General features: G+C 38.9%; 1 protein-coding gene across 1 annotated transcript in view; it reads right to left on the bottom strand.

Moving 5' to 3' along the window:
- LOC134536329 (homeobox protein Nkx-6.1) overlaps positions 1 to 22,123 on the bottom strand; it is a 201,354-nt gene that overhangs the window by 41,229 nt on the left and 138,002 nt on the right. The window contains exon 4 of the mRNA XM_063376082.1: positions 9,808 to 9,973. Within this exon, the coding sequence (XP_063232152.1) occupies positions 9,808 to 9,973 (166 nt within the window). The remainder of the gene's footprint in view (positions 1 to 9,807; positions 9,974 to 22,123) is intronic.

Genomic DNA, 22,123 nt, shown 5'->3' with positions numbered 1-22,123 from the left:
ATTGGTCCATTAATTTAGATTTTAATTGATTTTTCATTTAAGAATATATTTTTTAAAACCATGTAAAAGGTAATCGAACATAAAATTTTTTTCACTTTATTTTAATTTTATTATGCTTATTAATGTGTGCAGTTTATACTGGATAGCTATTCAGGGAACGGTTTACAAACAACAGAGACGTCGCTCAGAGACGTCGAAGCAGAAACTCGGCGCCGATAGGAGACGAGGCCGATTCGGCAGCTTAGATGGTTCGCCCGGGGGGGGGGGGGGGGGGGGGAGAGAGCTAATTCCATTACGGGAGTGTTAGAGGAAATCTTATCGCTGAAGCCTGTATCTGGTAAACACGTCGCGAGGAAGCAAGAGAGAGAGAGAAAGAAGGGGTGGTGTGGGGAAGGAGGGGGATACCAAGAACACGGGAAGAGAGCGGGGCGAACAACTCGGGGAAGATGTACATGTTGGTCCAGGGTAGGAGAGGGGGAAGACAGACAGAGACTGGAACAAGGGGTGACGGAGGCTGTGTAGGTCTCTTAATGAATTCACCTCATCTTACCCGCCGTCGCCATAGTAACGAGCTGGCGGGTCGGAGCAAGATGAGGGGAGGAAGAAAACGTAAGGAGGGGTGGAGGGGGGAGGGAGAGAGAAATCCAGCGAAGATCGCGGAGGAGATTCCTCAGCCGAGATTCTGCCGGCTACTCCACTGCGCCATGTGTCGCGTCGCTCTTGCGAGGGGGTGTTCGTCGGTTTTTGGGAGAGAGAGAGAGAGATAGAGAGAGAGGTAGGATGGCGGGAGTCCTGGAGGGGCTTAAAACCGTCCCCCCTTCCCTTTTCTCTCTCTGTTATTCCTCTCCCCGAGACAATTCTCCACGCCGACCACCCTCCACGGCCGTTTATAATTGGGAGATTACGTTAGATAATTGAATAAAGCCACTGGGATGTCGACACGAATATTCCTCAGCCCCCCCTCTAGACCCCTTCGCAACCAACCAGCCTGATGCAACCAAAAAAAAAATTACTCCGGGGGTGGAAATTAAATTACATATATAGTATTTTTTTTTTTCATTACGATAGGTTTTTGAAATAAGCTTGGTAAAAGGGATAGTGGGGGAGGGGAAGTTATAAAAAGACCTCTGGGACAAAGGGGGGTTGGTTCGGGCATGAAACGGACGCGGGTGCCAGGGTTTTTTTTTTTTTTTTTTTTTTTTCCAGCACGCGCCCCACCGTATTCCTTTTCAGCGCTTATTTTCTCCGTATTATAATGCGGCAGCGGCCGGAGCTTACCGGAGAGGGGGGAAAATCCCGGTCGAGTTTCAATAAAAATGTAAATACGAGTCGGAAGGGTAAATTTGGTTGCGCGAGGAGGCGGCACCGAGCCAAGGACCTTGGATTACGGAGGACATCGCAAGCGGCGAGAAGAACAAACAGATACCGGGACTGTGCGGTCGGGGGAGATGGGGTTAAAAAGAGAGTGAAGAGAAGAGAATGAAGCAGCGTGTGTTGGTGTGTGTGTATGTGTGTGTGTGTTGAGAAAGCGCGGTGAAAGGACAAAGTAATCCCCCCCTTAACTCTCTCGGAAGAAAAATTCCGTTCCGGGGAAGGAAAAAAAAAAAAACATAACCTGAAAAGTTTTTTTCTCCCGCAGTAACAAACATCTCTCTGAAATGTTTCAGCTGGAAGGGGAAATGGAAGGAACGAGCACCATTCGGGCCACGTAATCAAGGTTAGCTGATGGAAAACAGGTGAGTTACGCCACGGTTTGTTTTATTTTAAAAGCGCCGTTCGTGTTCTGGAAACCTCACAGCAGAACGAAGAATAGTGTTTACATTTTTAGTGGCTCTTGGGCTTTTGTATGCATTCTCGTTTTTTTAGTACATGCACACCCACACGTGACGTGTGAAATTTAATTATATATTTTATTGCATATATACAGAATGAGTCTGAATTCTACCGACAGACTTTAGTTGCAGGTTATCGCGACAAAATAAGTTGTTTGTGTGTGTATATATGTATGTATATATATATATACACTCACACAGATACACACATTAATTACGGTCTAAAGTGCTTCCCAAAGCTGTAATAGCTACATCTTTGAAGTTGGGGCTGAACTACATTTTTATTGTAAATATTAGAGGAAGCGTTTAAGACGAAAAAACTGAGTATCTGGATTATGTTAAACTGAAGGAAGTTCTACAACCAATAGAAATGTTGTTTTTTTTTGCGATAGAAAAAATTATTTCACTGCGATGTAATTGGGGTTAGTAAAACGTCACAAAAAATGTAGAAAATAAAGGCGTTACTCCCAATAATTTCAATAAAATAGTTTTTCCTCGGGCACATAAATTTCATTTGTTTTAGAACTTCATTTAAACATAATCCAGAAGTTAAGTGTTCCATCTTAAATACTTTCTCTATTATCTACAAAAAAATGTTCAGCCTAACCTTCAAAGGCTTATAACAGCCTTGGGAATCTTTTTTTAGACCATAAGTCTTATAGATGTTTTGAACATATTTTGTCGTGATGAACCTGCGGCCGAAGACTATCTGTCAAATTCAGAATTATTCTGTGTAGTTCAAATAGTTTCCTGCTACATATAATGCTTTTGGTGAACTTTATTGACAGTTCAAAAATTCTGTTTAGATCCTGAAACATTAACTAAGTGACAAGTAGTTGCGAGTATTTTGACAGCTAAGTAAATTGAAATAAATGTTTGCGAAAGAAATTCAAACCATGCCATGATGTATCCAATAAGTAATTCTTTCCTGGCTGTGATTAATTTAAGTATCGTTATCGGTATTGCACAAAAAGGTTGAAAATGTGACGTTGACATTTAAGGATCGGTGTTACACGCCATGCAAATTTTTCATTTTTTACTCTTCATTTTTTTAAAATGAGATACCTCCTTTGCATTCGTCATTCCGACACTAATATTTTCAGCAGATATCCACTTGGTGTAAATATCATGAGTGTAAAAAAAGCGCGCAAGTCTTTTCTTATAGTTAGGCTGTAATCACTTACGCGACATTTTAAACCCATGATGTTACACAAACTGACTTAGTTCAAGCTGAAAAAAAAAATATATGTGGCAATAAAAATGAATGCGAGGGAGGTATCGAGTTAAAATTTCTAGAAACAGCACTGAAATAAATGTAATGAGGAAAAAAATACCAGTAGGCCTACGTTGTGTGTACGAAAGACCGGCCCTTAATTGCCATATAAGTTACATGTGTGTATATATATATGTATATAATTTCGCTAATATTAGCCCATTAAAGAATGTACAGATGTATTGTTTAAAACGTAAATGTGAAACAATGAACTTGGAGCTGGACGAACACCGCGAGAAAGAGCCAGGGATCGCAGCCTGCGCCAATCTGCGCAACTTCAACCCTCGCTCGTGGAGCGCAGTCAGTCGGCCCCCTAACCACCCCTCCTCCTCACCCTCGAGCCGCATGCATTGATGCACCCAGCAGGCGGCGATTGGCTCTCCTCCCCCCCTACCATTTGCATCTGAATGGAGCCCCCGCGCCCTCCAATGGCGGTCGGCGGCGTAGCGGCGCGGCGCAACGCAACAGTCACGCGTTTCCGCTGCGGTTTTTTTTCCCGAGAAAACGTAAAGAAATAATTTTAAAAAAATACGCGCTTTCACCGTATGTTGACTTCCATTTAAATTTCCTATAACTAGGGGCAGGAATTTTTCGCGAATAAATCTGAACGCCTATTAGTCTGCAACACGGTATTCCTTGTGATTGGCGGCCGTCTGCGAGAGAAGTCCTTGCCTTATTTGACCGGGCCACTCAGGACGCGTTTGCTTCCACACTGAACTACTGTGATTGGTGTTGTAACAAAGGACACGCATGCGAAATAAACTCACCCAATTACGAAACACAGACAATGCTACAGTGTTTTAACTTTTAGCTAATCTCGGAATCTTTTCACGAAATCTGCACGACCGTACCTTTAACCTATCATTAGGGACACCTGTATTTCGCGAATACATTTCGTGTCAAGGTATTTCACAAAATACTGTAGCTTTTCTGCTGTGGTTATTGGCTGAGGTCGGTGAGAGGTGTCGTCCCGCTCTTGACGGGGCCGATGAGAATGTGGTCACCGTACTGCTGCACCCTCACAATTTGCCATGACTCTTAGAAAAAGCTACAGTGTTTTGGGAAAACCTTGACATGAAATGAAATCGTGAAATACAGGTGTCCCTACCTATAACCTATCATTTAAAAAGGTTTTTCATATTTGTAGCGAATGGAAAAATTCGCGGGTTCAGTGACCTCTAGGACGCGTTTCTACGCGTAACTTACTCGGCCACATGACTCCCGCTCGTTGCCTGTTGTCTTGTGAGATGCCCCAACTTAGTAGCCTGTGATTCGTTATAGCTTTGATTGAGTGTCTCTCATTGGCCCAGAGACCTTCAGAAGAGCTGTGAGCCAGGTCTATGGTAAAACTATTTGAATTTCAGCCCATCGTGAAATGAATACACCAATTTTCCCTGTCCCTACCTATTAAATACTTATAGGCTAAGATCCTGAATAAGGTTGACCTTCACCTATCTGTTTAGCAAATTTTAAATTATTTTTTTATTAGTCATAATATATGAACAAACATATCGCGAATATGTTGCCTGATTAAATTAAATCAAGGCTACCTTTAATTAAAACTAATTGAATGTTTTCTTAACTTCTTCACTTATTAACCAAACAAAATCAATTATTATTGTGAGTACGAAGCATAAGGAACAAGAAAAAGTAGGTGGTCAATCTTTGACTGGTCCCTACCTCAGGGTTGTCAGGTATAAACAGGTGAGTTGATGCTATATATTTACACTCATCTGTTTTCTTATTGAAAATTGTATATAGAAATAAAGATAATTTTATTACAAACACGATAGTATTAGGTTGTTTAAATAAAAATCGATCAAGACTCGCGGTTGTCGCAATTTTAAAACAGTGCGTGACAGAGAAACATTGCTGTGCGATAGGCAAGGACGCAATATATGACAAAAAAACATATAGGTAGTATACGATAAAACATCTGTGAGACGAAATTATGGAGAATAGTGCGAAAAAAATTACAGCGTCGAGGCATATGGTGAATTCATAATATCGGAATTGCAAGGAACGACCATGAGAAGAAAGAGCAGCTGGTGAGAATTCCAACAAAAGACGCCTCTCACGGACGCCGAACGGACCGGACTCTGCAGGGAGAGGAAGGAAGCTAAGATGGCGGACGTCGCACATTCACACGACGTATTCTTGTGGCCGTGTTCCGACACAGCCTATACCAATATTTCTTTTTTCAAAAAGAAATTATTTAAAGGTCCGAAATAGTGTTCGCAGTAATACTGGGGTCGGATTCTTACCCGGGCATATATGCTTTGTGTTGTCCCAGTAGGTACCTCCAATAATTAAAAGTTATTTGTAAACCGTTCCCTGGATAGCTTTTCCATGTTAACTGCGCACATTAATAAGCACGATAACACAAAATAAAGTCGAACAATCGAGAATTCGATTATCTTTTCTATATTTAAAAAATATATGCTTAAATTAAACATCAATTAGAATATAAAATTATGCACCAATTATCTTAAGAAATACTAAGTTTTATCTCATGTATGCAAAAATAACCATAGCCATTTGTAGTATTACAAACGGTTTCTTTTTTAAACGTAACAGAAAAATACTTCCTCGTTAAGCCCCGGCTCACCCAAGACTCCCGCCTCCCGCTGCGCCCTGGCCCGTTGTTGCGTAACCCAGGCCCTCAGACCCTTTGGGGCCGGCCACACCCCTTCGATGGGCTCTTTTGCCCCCCCGGGGGGGGTGGCTGCAGGCCCGCCCCCGTCTTTAGGGACGGAGTGTCGGGCAACACTTCGGAAACTGCGGCGCCCGACTCTCATTACATTTACATCCAAACAGCTGGCACCCCCTTTTCGACACCACCCTCCCTCCCCCCACTTCCTTCCATGCTTCACCCCGGCTGACCCCGAGCGGGGATGTGCACTGCACAGCAGCACGACGGGGAGATGACTGTGGCTAGACCGCGCTCCGACGTCCCTGCAAACGTCCACGCTATTCCGTGCTATTACGTATGTTTCATCGCGTGGTTTGTCGTGTATAAATGTTTCTCCCTTTGTATTCGCTCGTTTCAAAGTCTGCAAAGGCATTGCAGCTTGTATATTGTCGGCTTACTTCTAAAACCTCGTAGTCCAGATTTATCCAGTTTTATATTCCGGATGTGTTTGGTGTACTTTTTTTTTTCATTTTTTCATAGTGCATACGCTGATAAAATCTCGTAAGTCAACTCTACTTAGTCTCTTTTATATTCACAAATTATAAAACCTCGTATCTTTGTCAGTCGAAACCGTGCTCCAAAACCTCAAAGTTCTCCTGTAAAATTGACTGAAATGGAGTTACGAGGTTTTAGAAGTAAGCCGACGATATATTGGAATGGTTTGTTGTATATTATTATTATTTTTGTTTTTGTTGTAGTATTGTTGGCCTCGCCGCCTATGTAATCAAATTTTCCTTGAGATAAAAGCATTTATAGAAAACAGAACCACGCACGCAAAACAGTGCGCGGCGGGTAACTTTACTGACGAGGCCAGCTCTTCTCCTGGACCCAGCCTCTTCTGCCCCCGTTCTCAACCCTCACTCTTCGCGCGTGCCCTTTTATAACCCCGCGTGACTTAGCCCATGTGTCCGTGCGGGTTTCAACTAGTCGTAGTCCAGAGTTAAGATAGGAGAGTTGGTCATGTCATCAGTCGCTGCCATGGCTGGCCAATCTTATGTAGCCTACTTGGCGTAGTGAAAAAAACTAACTTTAGTTTTGCACGCATATAATTAATAGAAATAAAATAATTAAAGGACTGAAGTTATAATTGTAAATAATGTTGGAAAAAATATAAATCCAATCCAGTCAAATTAAAGCAATTCAGTATTAATATAAATACACGTATAAAATAATTATTTAATTTAGTTAAATATTCGAGATGAATTTTAATTAATAATTAAAATCAATTTATTAATTACATAATAAATAATAGTTTATAATGAAATTAATTAAATATATGGGAACATAACCTCATTTTATAAATACACTAGCTGCCAGACCCGGCTTCGCACGGCTATACTAATGGAAAAAAAAATTAAGCCACATCTCCCATTTACAGTAATAGTAAATAAAAAAAAGTCAGTGAAAATTTATTACAATGCTGTATAATGTACCGGAGAGAAAATGAATAGCACCGGTAGTTTCCCGACTCGTGCACGCAACGTACAACTGATGTACCCGTACTTCGCTACGGCAGTCTACAGGCAGATCACGCTTGCGCCGCTCATTATACTTGCCCCTCCTTGTGGGTACGCCACTGCCGCGCGATGCCCGTTGCCATGGAGACGCAGAAGGCATGAACAATGCAAAATCCTGTTGCCTTGTTTTAACCACCCATGGGATCTACTTTTCGGAAAATGTCATCCTGCGTAACATAAGGAACATTACTGTGAAGTTTCAAGTCTGTAAAATATAAATACTTGAAAAAAAAAGGGTAATTTTTGATATTTAGATACCAGCTAAATTTCAACGGTGATGAGGACTGCACTAACAATGAAATAGTCGTTGTCATAGAGACGAATGAAGCATCAACAAAGCAACAGCCGTTGCCATGGTGATTTCCTACCAAAAAAATGGAAATTTTGATATATTACCCCCCCCCCCCCTCCACCCTCCGAAACTCCCCTTGGGATCGGATTTCCGCAGAATCCGTTCTTAGTGAGCGTCTACATCACAAAATGAATAATTATGCTAAATTTCAAGTCAATTGGGTTTATAGTTTTAGAGATCTCGTGATGAGTGAGTCAGTGAGTGGTATTTCGCTTTTATAAATCGCAATAAATTAAAATTGCGACTATAATTTGAGATTTAAACTATCCTATCTCTCAAGTTGGATCGAACTGCACATGGTGTGCGAATTTTATTATAATCGGTTAAGTGGTTTAGGAGTCCATTGAGGACAAACATTGTGACACGAGATTTATATATATTAAGATTTGAAAAAGTTTATAAACACATTTCTATCACTAATATTAACAATAAATATATTTTAAACTATATGGACCAGTATTCAATATCAATCACTTAAGTATAAGATTTAAAAACACATATATAATTTTTATTTGTAGGCCTATGTAGCCTTTTTTTTACATGTAGTTTTTTTTCGTCATGTAAAAATTTCGTTTCATGCTGCGCGCGCATCGTAAAAATCCACTCGCATATTTATTATTTTTTTTCCTAACGCGCCCAATGAAGTTTAACTTCAAAAACTTGTTTTGGCACCTTCCACACTCTGGTGGCTACTTTAGAAATCAGTAGATTCTGACATCGGACATCGCAATTGTGATGGACAGGGCAGTTTTCCGTGCGACAATGCGACGTCATTCACACTACTAGGATAAGGGCACTGAGGTATAAAGGCACAGGTACGGACTGCTGTAGAAAGGCCTGGCTAGTGTCGCAAAACGGCGAGCAGAGAGAGAGAGAGAGAGAGAGAGAGAGAGAGAGAGAGAGAGAGCTCAAAAAGTTAACGCATCATTCACAAACCGCTCTAGATTTATTACAAGTGTCTGATCACGAATAGCATCCAAGTGCCATTACACTTGTCCATACAAATTTCGCTCCATGCGATTACGTACATAACGTGTATTTTTTGGACAGTGAAAAAGACTAAAACGGGTGTTTTCACGGACCTTTTTAGGCATGCAAAATTCGGCACAACAGTATTTATTGTAAGTGGTATAGGGAGGTGCAGGGATACTTTATCTTTAATATTGCATCTTAAAATGTTAGAGTCACCGCTACAAGTCCCATAGAGGCGCGTTGCCGACGAGAAGACCGCACGCCAATTCTGTGCCTGGCGCGTAGAGGCGAAGACGCGTGCGATGCGCGCGCCATTGTCGCCCTTAACGACCCTGCACTATTGGACCTCGCGCGCCCAGCCATGCGGCCACCTTAAAACCATTCGACTCGCCCTCCAGCTGGGGTACACAGTTGCCATGAAATAGTTTTGTAATACGTCAAGAAATATATTGTCCCTAAACTTGTGCAAAACATGGCTACGGTTATTTTTTGCATATGTGAAATACGATAATCCATGGAAAAGTTCAATAACTGGACTTTGTTAATGTGCGCACTTGATGCCTGAAAAACTATTCAGGGAAAGGTTTACAAAGACATTAAATTATTGGAGGTACTGGGGCAAAACAAAGCATAAATGTCCGTGTAAATGTCCGAACACAGTATTACTGCGAACACTAATTTGTAGTGATACAAATTTACAAATTCGTATAATTTGTCATGGACATTGCTATTTCATTGACAAAAAAATATATATTACATTGTACTCGACTGTAGGAAATACTCGACCAACCGTTGAAAGCGGTGCAGTGACAGGGTGAGCAATGTGAACGAGGCTGCGAACTAGATGGTCAACGAGGCTGCGAACTAGGTGGTGAACGAGGCTGTGAACTAGGCGGTAGGCTGTGAACGAGGCTGTGAACTAGATGGTGAACGAGGCTGCGAACTAGGTGGTGAACGAGGCTGCGAACTAGGTGGTGAACGAGACTGTGAAATAGGCGGTGAAATAGGCTGTGAACTAGGTGGTGAACGAGGCTGTGAACTAGGCGGTGAACTAGGCTGTGAAAGAGGCGGTGAACTAGGCTGTGAACTAGGCTGTGAAAGAGGCGGTGAAGTAGGCGGTGAACTAGGCTGTGAACGAGGCCGTGAACTAGGCTGCGGTGTCTGCTCACCTTGACCTGCGACTCCGTCATGCCGAGCGCGTAGGCGAGCTTGGCCCGCTCCGGCCCCGCCAGGTACTTGGTCTGCTCGAAGGTCTTCTCCAGCGCGAAGATCTGCTGGCCGCTGAACGTGGGCCGCGTGTGCTTCTTCTTGCCGTCCTTGTCCACGATGGACATGCTGGACGGGCCCACTGCAACACGCGGTGTCAGAGCACCTTAGAGACTAGCAGGCAGCGCGACAACATCGATGTGGAAGTCAATACACTACATGACACCGATGTGAAAGTCAATACACTACATGACACCGCTGTGGAAGACAATATACTACATAACACCGAAATGGAAGTCAATACACTACATGACACCGCTGTGGAAGACAATATACTACATAACACCGAAATGGAAGTCAATACACTACATGACACCGATGTGGAAGACAATATACTACATAACACCGAAATGGAAGTCAATACACTACATAACACCGAAATGGAAGTCAATACACTACATGACACCGATGTGGAAGTCAATACACTACATGACACCGATGTGGAAGTCAATATACTACATAACAACGAAATGAATGTCATTGTACTACATAACACCGAAATGGAAGTCAATACATTACATAACACCGAAATGAATGTCATTGTACTACATAACACCGAAATGGAAGTCAATACACTACATAACACCTAAATGGTAGTCAAAACACTACATAACACCGAAATGGAAGTCAATACACTACATAACACCGAAATGGAAGTCTTTATACTGCATAACACCTAAATGGAAGTCAATACACTACATAACACGGAAATGTATGTCAATACTCTTCATAACACCGAAATGAAAGTCAGTGTACTACATAACACCGAAATGGAAGTTAATACACTACATAACACCGAAATGGCAGTGAACACACTACATAACACCGAAATGGAACTCAATATACTTACTACATAACACCGAAATGGTGTCAATACTCTTCATAACACCGAAATGGAAGTCAATACACTACATAACACCGAAATGGAAGTCAATACACTACATAACACCGAAATGGAAGTCAATACACTACATAACACCGAAATGAAAGTCAATATACTATATTACACCGAAATGGTAGTCAATACACTACATAACACCGAAATGGAAGTCAATTCACTACATAACACCGAAATGGATGTCAATACTCTCATAACAGCGAAATGTAAGTCAATACACTACATAACACCGAAATGGAAGTCAATACACTACATGACACCGATGTGGAAGTCAATACACTACATGACACCGATGTGGAAGTCAATATACTACATAACAACGAAATGAATGTCATTGTACTACATAACACCGAAATGGAAGTCAATACATTACATAACACCGAAATGAATGTCATTGTACTACATAACACCGAAATGGAAGTCAATACACTACATAACACCTAAATGGAAGTCAAAACACTACATAACACCGAAATGGAAGTCAATACACTACATAACACCGAAATGGAAGTCTTTATACTGCATAACACCTAAATGGAAGTCAATACACTACATAACACGGAAATGTATGTCAATACTCTTCATAACACCGAAATGAAAGTCAGTGTACTACATAACACCGAAATGGAAGTTAATACACTACATAACACCGAAATGGCAGTGAACACGCTACATAACAGCGAAATGGAACTCAATATACTTACTACATAACACCGAAATGGTGTCAATACTCTTCATAACACCGAAATGGAAGTCAATACACTACATAACACCGAAATGGAAGTCAATACACTACATAACACCGAAATGGAAGTCAATACACTACATAACACCGAAATGAAAGTCAATATACTATATTACACCGAAATGGTAGTCAATACACTACATAACACCGAAATGGAAGTCAATACACTACATAACACCGAAATGGATGTCAATACTCTCATAACAGCGAAATGGAAGTCAATACACTACATAACACCGAAATGGAAGTCAATACACTACATAACACCGTAATGGAAGTCAATACTCTTCATAGTACCTAAATGGAAGTCAATACACTACATAACACCTAAATGGAAGTCAATATACTGCATAACACCTAAATGGAAGTCAATACACTACATAACACTAATGGAAGTCAATACACTACATAACACCTAAATGGAAGTCAATACACTACATAACACCGAAACGAACGTCAGTGCACTACATAACACCTAAATGGAAGTCAATACACTACATAACACCGAAACGAACGTCAATGCACTATATAACACCGAAATGGAAGTCAATACTCTTCATAGCACCTAAATGGAAGTCAATACACTACATAACACCGAAATGGAAGTCAATATACTTCATAACACCGAAATGGAAGTCAATACACTACATAACACCGAAATGGAAGTCAATACACTACATAACACCGAAATGAAAGTCAATATACTATATAACACCGAAATGTATGTCAATACTCTTCATAACACCGAAATGGAAGTTAATACACTACATGGCTCCGAAATGGAAGTTAATACACTACATGCCACCGAAAAGGAAGTTAATACACTACATGACACTGAAATGGAAGTCAGTACACTACATAGCACCGAAACGAACGTCAGTGCACTATATAACACCGAAATGAATTTAAATACACTGAATAACACCGAAATGGTAAGCAATAACCACGTAACACCGAAATGAATATAAATACACTACATAACACCGAAATGGTAATCAATAACCATGTAACACCGAAATTGAAGTCAATGCACTACATAACACCGAAATGGAAGGTAATACTCTAAATAACACCGAAATAATGCAAATTTCACCTCAATTACTTTATTTAATATATTAAAATATAAAATGCATTTTCTAAAGCTTTAGTTTAAGCTTTCGCTTGAAACCCTAAAATATTATGTCTGCATACTAAGTGATAAAGTTATTTAATTTCTATGTATGGTTTCTTTCAAAATGAAATAAATATAATTAGTTTATAGATGATACCATACAGACATGGCCAAAGTTCTACAGAGAAACATCGTAAGTTAATATATACTTAAGTATAATGATTTTGGGCTTTAAACAATCCTTTTGAAATTTTGATTCGTGTTAGTAGTATTTAAATAAGACAGTGATAAAAAGTAAAATTTAACTTTGAAAATATGGTAGCATCAGAAAAAATCCTAATCAACACAACAATAACTACGAAAAATGTAAAAAAAAAAAAAAAAAAAAAAAAGTCGTGGCTCTAGACACTGCATTGAAAAAATATATTGTTAAGCTTAATTTGTATTTTCATATTTATAACTTTATTGTAAACTAAGGACCATTACGTAACAATATTAACAAAATTACAACAAAATTAGTTAGTTTTTTGTTTAACTTACTCTCACTATTAGGTATACATATATGTAGTATTGTTTCATGTACACATTTTAAGTTTCTGGCTAAAAATTGTTGAATCTGTTGATAAGCATAATAACTACAAAGACTATTTTTAATGACGAAATTTACTTTTTTTTATATAATACCATGAATTATTGGCTCTAAACATTTAATACGTCATGTTTGGGCGAGACAGGATCAGGAATGATATGGTGCAAGCGAAGGAGCACAGGGCTTGAGTGATGTTATGGGAAAAGCAAGAATGAGATGGCATGGACATGTGCTGAGAAAGGGGAAAAGAGAGGCTGCCTAGGAAAATGATGGAGTTGAAATGCACAGGAAGAAGGCCCCAATGAAGACAGAGGAGGAGGGGAGAAGAGCAGATAGTTAGAGTGTGGGAGAGAGGAGAATAAATGGGACAGAGTGAAAAGGAGAAGGAATTATGGCTTTAAAATAGTTGTTAGGTATGTCACATAATTTACTTCACCACAGATGGCAGTGCCGTGGTTACATATTTCCGTTCCATGCGACTTCCGTTCCATTTTCGAAATTACTCCTACCAAATGCCGTATATCGAGAACTAAGATGTTACACGTCTATATATATATATATATATATATATATATATATATATATATATATATATATACACCATATACATACATACATACATACATACATACATACATACACACACACGGTAATTTATTGGTTAACTTTCTTCCTCGAGCACGAACTAGTTTGATGTGAACATTAAAGTCGTCATAAGAGTCTGACATACACTTTGCAATTCAGGGAATTCGGCCGCTGCTTATCGTTAAGAACCATGGCATTTTTCTGGACTGATTTCAGCAAACCACGTAAAACCTAACTTTAAAAAAAGGTCTCGAGCCCCCTTCCCCCACAATTTTGTTTTGTCAAATCATACCTCACCAAACTCACAAGATGTTTGTGGTAATTGCAAAATAATGTTGTACCCTCGAGAGAAATAAAATTATTGACAAAGTCTATTGATTTAAAACATTTTTTTTCTGGACATACGCCATTGCTATTTTTCTTTATGACTAACAATGCAAGCAGGCAATGGCGTGTTCTAAAATAGATTTTTTAAATCAATTCTCCTCCAATGCATGAACCGTTCAGAGAACGTGACAAAATATATCTTTCACTTTAATAAGACAATTATAGTAGGCATAAAACAAACGGTCTGTCTTTCACATGTTCCAGCTGGCGAAATAGAAGCATGATACGTCGTATTTTAATGCCTTACCGACCACAAGGATTGATTTCGCAAGGTTTTATAAAACGTTCGGACTGGCGCCATAGTAGCGTGACTAGCCTTTCGCGCAACGTTCCCAGTGATGTGTGTGTATATATGTATATGCTGTACTAGCTTGTTTTGTCTCGCTGACATGATTTCAACACGCGCGCTCCCTTAGACTGTGGTTCAATTTAACCCTTTTTATTTCCTCTTAGAGTACCTCATCACGTCTTTTCAAGAATATCAGAAAAAATTGAGTCCATTTTTTTCCCCTCCCTTCCATTTCATCCCCTTCCCCCCCTTTTTTTCTTTCGCTAACTCCCTATCTCTCTCTGCCCCCATGCAGCGGGCTTCGCGCTGTCTCGTCCCCTTAAACCCCCTCTCCTCTACTTCCTTTTCCCTTCCCCGGCGGCGACGTTTATGGAGGCAATAATGACGTCGTCGGGAATGGCGCGCCGGGATTGGTCCGTTCAGCCGGGCATGCGCCGTGTTGTGGCGTCCGCGCTTCCCCTCTTCGCCGTCTCACTGAAGCCGTGAAACCAAAAGATTCATTGAACGCCAGTCAGCCGCCGGATGATCAGTTTTTCGTGCTTCTTCGCATTTTTTGTTGTTTGTTTTATAAAAGTAATAGTAGGTTTAATTAAGTCTGTTACTTAAATAATGAATGTATAAACAATTTGACACATAAAGTATATTCCAGGGTAGTTTCACTATCATAAATTTTCATTTGGCACACCAGTACGTTTGGCTAACGATTACGAAAAGAAAGTAACTGTATGCGAGATTAATTTTGCTTCAAATGGGTCCACCATCATTGTCCCACATTTCCGTTCATCGACTCCCCTTCCATTTGAATGAAATTACTGCTTCCAAATGCCGTGCACCGAGAGCTAAGATTTTACAAATAAAATAAAAATGTTTTAGAAAATATATATATATTTTTTTCCTGGGAGAGTTGGTTTTCTCTAGTCTAGATGATCGTAACCAAAATCAAAGGTTGGTTGGATTAGTTCAGTGAAGTTTTAAAATGCTCGAAAATTGTGGAAAATTATATAAATTTATATATCTTTAAAAAATTTATATATATTTTTTAATTCCGTCCCTGAAGTTGCATCATGAGCGAGCGAAGAATTTTTGACATCTATGTTCGGGAAGCTGTGATCGGATCTGGGAAAATGTTTTTTTTTTTTTTTGCTTTTCTCCATTTCTTGAGCATCTTTCGACGAGGATGACCATCATGTGGGACCACTGGAAACGAAACTTCTAGAAACTTAGGAAAATGTTTGTGGTCACGACATTGAACTTTTTTACCAATATAAATATAAAAAAAAAAGTGTTCATGTAGTAGGTAGGTACCAGTAAAATGTTGTGTCCTGTATCGTGTCTTAAATATAACAGTTCTCGAAAGTATAATGATCCCTATTTCCTTACTGTCACTGGAAGGCAACACATTATTTATTTCTTTACACAGAAAAAAAAATTCTGTACTTTTACAAAAGATTCCTTTGGAAACCAGTTGCCAAGATATAGTTTATAGTTAATACTACAAGAAAAATATTGTAACTTTGTACAACACCTGGCTATTGTTATTTTTCATATATATAATACATTTTTCTTGATAATACTGAGAATTTATTACAAAAATTTGCGCATAAATTCATATTTTAATTGATTGTTCATTCAAGCATTTTTTTTAAATAATGGAAAAGACAATCGAATGTTTAATAATAGAACATTATTTAATTTTATTATGCTTATTAATGTGCGCAGTTAATACTGGAAAGCTATTAGGGGAACGGTTTACAAATAACTTTAACTATTGGAGGTCCTGGGACAACACAAAGCGTAAATGCCCGGATAATAATCTGAACCCAGTATTACTGTGAACACTATTTTGTAGTGGTGATGTAATGTTTATGTAAATGTACAAATTTACAATAATATGTAATTTTGCATGAATATTTCTGTTCGATTTGCAAAACATTACAGTGTATAAACACTGACAAACACTGTTCGCAGAACCAAACTGGTAGAGTATACTCGTTCATAGACCATTGGTACGTCTAATTTTCATGTCACAAACTATGCGAGTTTTAACTTGTAAAATATATTACCACGTTTTGAAAAAAAAATGGATCGTTATCTCTGAAAAACATCTATATCTTAAGTCACATTTGAAGTAAAAATTTGAAGGGCGCAAGCTTTTAATGCCAACAAAATAAAAACATGCATAGTTGTTTATTTTACAATGCGATTCTTAAAGTGCTTTCGTTGAATCACGGACTTGATTCGAGGACATGACCAGGAGACGAAAACCAGTCCACGAAACTAATCATTAGTCTGTGGTTGGGATCTTAGGATTTTGGTCTGGATTCAAGCCCGAACAAGACACCATTTCTTACATTAAATAAAATGCAACTATGTGCTGCTTGCATTTTTGAGGGAATTAGGGTTTTCTGTCACATAGTTGCAATAAAAAATTAATTAAATCGAAACAAACCCTCTAAATATACTCTTAGTTTGGACTACTCTACCTAACCCCTTTTACGAAATGTTTCAATGTGAAGCAAATTTATATTTTAGTTAGGTACTTGTTTCACTTACAGCTGTAAAATTGAATGTAATATAAACTTAAGTATTATCTATATTTAAATAAAATGTGTATTTAATATACTTGTTCTTAATATTATAAGTTTTGATTCACAGTTTCTAGCTATTTACTTCGACTTTTTGGCAGAAGTAAATTATGTGACATAACAACTAGTATAAAGCCATTTTTTAAACATAAGATTGTGTTTCATTCCTCCTTCACGACAAAAAAAATAGCAGTAGTGCATGCCATAGACATGGAGAACAGCGCAGTATATTTTCTATAGAAAGTCTCACTCGGAATTGGCAGATATGTATGTACAGGTTAGTAAAGCTTTTTGTAACTAATGTCAACGTTATGTCGTATGTACAGTGGTCGTACTGACGTAATAATAATCGAGATTGAACCCAATTAAATTCACACTTCTTGGTTGGTTTCGTAGGTGTTTAATTAGAAGGTTTTGAGATGGGCCTACATCAGTGTGAAAACGCCCATTTTTGGCCTAGTTGAAGAGGTTCGAATGAATATGTACCAAACGCGGAGATATCTTGAAAGTAGGTATACGCATCTCACGTAAATAGTCTGTTTATATGTTGTTGTTTTTTTACGTGCGAAAACAAACGAATTGCGAATACGTAAGGGCGTGTATTTTTCTCGAAAAGATTTCGAGATTAGTTGTGTGTTAAAATACTGTAGCATCCTCTGTGTTTTTTTGACTGGTTACGTTTATTCCAGATACTTGTCTACTGTCCAGCACCCAAACCACAGAAATTTTTGAGCAGAAGCAAACGCGTTATGAATTGACACTGCCAAATAGGGCAATGTCCCCACTAGCTGACGTCCACCTGTTACAAGGAATAAAATGCTGACGCATGCATTACAGTCTAAAAAAAAATGTTCAAAATTTTTCCCATGAAAAAAATATGCTACTATGAATACTTTCAATTTAGATTAGTGTAAAAAAAAAATTATAGCGAGTCTTTCAGTATTCGCCAGTGATGTGTAAATATTTAACCTAGTTAACGAGTAAATTAATGTGTTCTCATGTTGTTCATGTTGCAAATAAACTTATAATATGAAACTTGACTCGAAATATAAAGTGGAATTTTTTAAAATAATACTGAGCGTATAAACATACTGATCAATAAAACATTCGCTTTTCAAGTTCATATCAAAATGTCTAGACGTGAATCACTTACTTACTTATTGCGTCCGCAGCTAGAATTCACTGCCTGAGTGTAAATGTTGCTAGCCACCATCTCCGCAGATGGCAGCAAGCGGGAAATAAATGGAAATCTTATACTATTAGAAACGTCTCCGATAAAAGCGAAAACTGGTCCGGCTTTTGACCTTTTTTGCGACAAGGAATTTTATGTAATTACTGTCAATCTTTTTTAAAAATCCATTAAACAGTTAATACTATTAAGCTTTTTCACACGTTTTAAGTCATACTTTTATGGCATTACTAAAATATTGACATTAAACATTTTAAAACACATATTATAGCGCTAAGTATATGTTAGAATATTTGTTTATGCTTAAACAACTGAAATCAGTCTGAAAATATTTACTGTAAACAAAAAATAACCTTATTGAGATGATTTGATTTTATAAAGTAAAATGATTAAATGTTATTAAAAAGTGTAGGTATCCAGTGACGAAATTTGAACCACGTCCATTAATTTTTAAAACACGTGCTCTACCGCTGTGATACTGAACTCTTTGAGAACGTAGAGAGAGGATATGTATTATAATCATTGCAATGACAGCTTTCTTAGGTATTTTAATATTTGAGATTACTTTTTACTATGAATTTATATAGTTACCCAATATATTCCAGGGTAGTTTCACTATCATATAGTTTCATTGGCACACCGATACGATTGGTAATCCCTAGATAGGCTAAAATACAAATAGTTATATCTCAGTGCTGCCTCTGCTATTGGCTCACAACTCACCTGGATGTCTCTGGGCCAATGAGAAACGCCCGACCAAAGCTTTATCGAATCACAGGCTGCTACGTTGGGACGTCTCACAAGACAGCAGCCAATGAGTGGGTGGCATTTGACCGAGTGTACGTAGAGCTATGGAGTTTATCATAGAGGTCATTGAACCCGCGAATTTTTCCTGTCCCTAGTAATCCCTTAATGTTTACGGGATTGTGTTGCTAAACGAGGATCCGCCATCTTTGTGACACATTTCCGTTCATCGGCTTCCGTTCCATTTTCACGAAATTACTCATACCAATTGCCGTATACCGAGAGCTAAGATGCTTATAACATAATTTTTTTTTTATTGTCTGTAAAGTCAGTTTACGGACGATAGTTTAACCTTGACGTCATAACAAAACATTGATGAAATGATTGCATAATTTATGAATAAAATTTAATAATTTCTATTGAATTATCACAATTTTGTATGGTACAAAGAAGGAGTAAAATGAAATATACAATTTAATTGATAAATTTACTTTTATTCGCACTCATTAATTCAAATATGTTTTATTACTTTAACGAAGAGATTATTTTGACTATAACTTTTATACATGTTTGCTATTTAACTTCTTCCAATCTGTGTTATTATGTTAAGGATAGGACGATGATATGAAAAGTAGGAAACGAATGGGAGTGTTTCAAGTTTAATGTGCCTCGAAAAAGTCAAATCGATGGTTTTTCCAATCGAGCGGCGCAAGCGTACAATGAGCGTAACGGGACACAGCGTAACAGTACAATATGCGTTACGGGACACTTTTTTGTGCGTGCAGCCGGCGTTCATCGATTTATTAGACGTTGTCACTTCATAAAGTGTATTCCAAGCATTGAAATTCACGCCGGATGTATGTAGGCGGAACCCCGTCTCTACGTCGCGGGCTAGTCCCGTTGGCGTCCGGGAGGAAGAGGATGGAAAGAGGACGAAGAGAAAGAGAGAGAGAGAATAAAGGGAGAAAGCGAAGGATCTCCGTCGCAGCGCGGTGGTCCATGGTTTTGTCGTAGCGGCAGTTAAAACATGCAAATTACAGGAATATTAGGGCCTTACCCCACTCCGATTGCCATTTTCTTGCCCCCCCCTCCCCCTTCAACCCCCCCTGGAATTACACTCCCGGTACTTCCTCCCCACCCCTCACAGCCCCTTTCTTCCTTCTTCCACAACGCCCAGTTTTGAAACAAGGGGAAAGCAGTGCTGTAATGTGAGAATATCCTCGGCTGTACGAGGCGCTCGCTTTCGGCGATTGCCCCCCCGCAGACAAATGTCGCGCCGTTTAATAATGTCCGTGTAATTCCGCTGTAATGGCGGGGTGTAAAATGGTGGGAAGGGGAGAGGGAGGGGGGTCGCGAGAGGAATGGGAGGGTAAATGTGGGCTGCGGCAGAGGTTTTCATTAAACTGCGATCGCGCGCGCGCCTCGTACACCCCCGACTCCTCCCCGCGCGGGAAGAGCGTTCCTCCGGCTCTTCGGCGGTCAGACTGCTGCATGTCGGCACTTGCACGGATGTGTCCGTGAGGGGGGTTAGTAAGTGCGATGCTCGCCGGTGCTACTAGCGCGGTGTCGCCTCTAAGCGCAAGGCTGCGTGTGGGATGGCACGCGTGTCTTATCGTCGTGCAACTATGAGATTTCGAGCGGCAACCTTAAACACTACACGGAGGAGAAAAATGAAGCTAAAAAAATGTGTATCGCAAGGCCTTTTGAGTTCTTTCAAGTATCCGTACCGGGTCTTTCATGCTAAAAAAAAAAAAAAAAAAAAAAGATGTTATGAATACACGCGTTTTAGCAATTTTCACCTTAAAAAAAATACAATTTAAGAACCAGATCTACCCATCCATCCACGGTGTATTCTTTTTTTAAATGCTTTTTTTACGGAAACAGACATCACTCGGATATCATCAGCATTTTTTTTTTTTTTCAAATTGCGTGGTTACTGCTGAAACTCTGTAAAACCGTGTCTGTGCCCAGCCAGGTAGGTGCGGTCCTTAACATTTTAACCTTGAATTTACTTTGAAGACTACATAGTTACTGAAATTGACGTGAATACGTCTTATAAATCGAAATGCTAGTTTGTAAAGTGAATTGTAACGATAGTAGGATTTTGATAGTAGGATTAATATAAACTGAAGTATCTGTGCTTCGCTACGGCATTGCCACACTTCGAACAAACAAAACTGAATTGAATTTTCAAAATCAACTCATGAAACAAAAAAAAAAATCATTAAAACTAATATAACCGGGAAGAAATTAGTAGGTTTCTAATAGCCCACAAATTCGCATTTATTTAACCAACAATAGTTGTCAATGTGATGGCTAATATAATAACTACGTAAATACTGGATTAAGATCCGAGAGTGAATGAGGCATCAAGATTGCAGTAGCTGTCGCCCGGAGACGAAGAAAGCATCAGCAATGATACAGCCGTTGCCATGGAGATCAACGTAGAACCCCCGCCCTCCTAAAAAAAATCTTTTAAAATTTTTTTTTTTTTGAAAACAAATATATTCGAGAAAAAACCACCCTCCCCCCTTATCCACGTCTTCACTCCCCCCTCCCTCCCTGGAGAAACCAAATTCCAAATTTCAAGGATCAAGGTCTCCCATCTCCACGCTACGCGAACTACAGACAGACAAAATCTGTCCTTTATTAATATAGATAATGATTTTTCAAACACTATTGGGAACAGCTCCGAACCAAAGAAATCTAACTGCTTATTAGAGGACACTGCTCCACCTGTAAGAGAGAAATCCTACTAATTATTTCACTGAAGGAAATGCAGTGATTTTTATAGCGATTTTCACTGACCTTTCAGAGAAATGTCACAACTCGACGAAGTCCATTGATATGTCAGAGAGATAGAAGACTAGTAGCTGAATTTGTAGATAAAAACATTTCACTAATAATTTAAATATTTTATTCAGAGTCAGAACGAATATAAAACAATGCACAAGGCTGCTTGGGCATGCTATGCTAAAAGCAAAATTGCTCATGTTCTTCGAATTTATGACATTTTTGTGCAAAATGCAAGTATTTATTGAATGTAAAAAAATTATCAATAGTAGATTTTAATATAAACGTATCCTTCAATTTTTTT

This window comes from Bacillus rossius, chromosome 10 (genome assembly GCF_032445375.1).
Source record: "Bacillus rossius redtenbacheri isolate Brsri chromosome 10, Brsri_v3, whole genome shotgun sequence".
In the NCBI taxonomy this organism is placed as follows: Eukaryota; Metazoa; Arthropoda; class Insecta; order Phasmatodea; family Bacillidae; genus Bacillus; species Bacillus rossius.
Note: the sequence above shows the minus strand (reverse complement) of the source record. Positions and strands in the feature narration are given on the sequence as shown.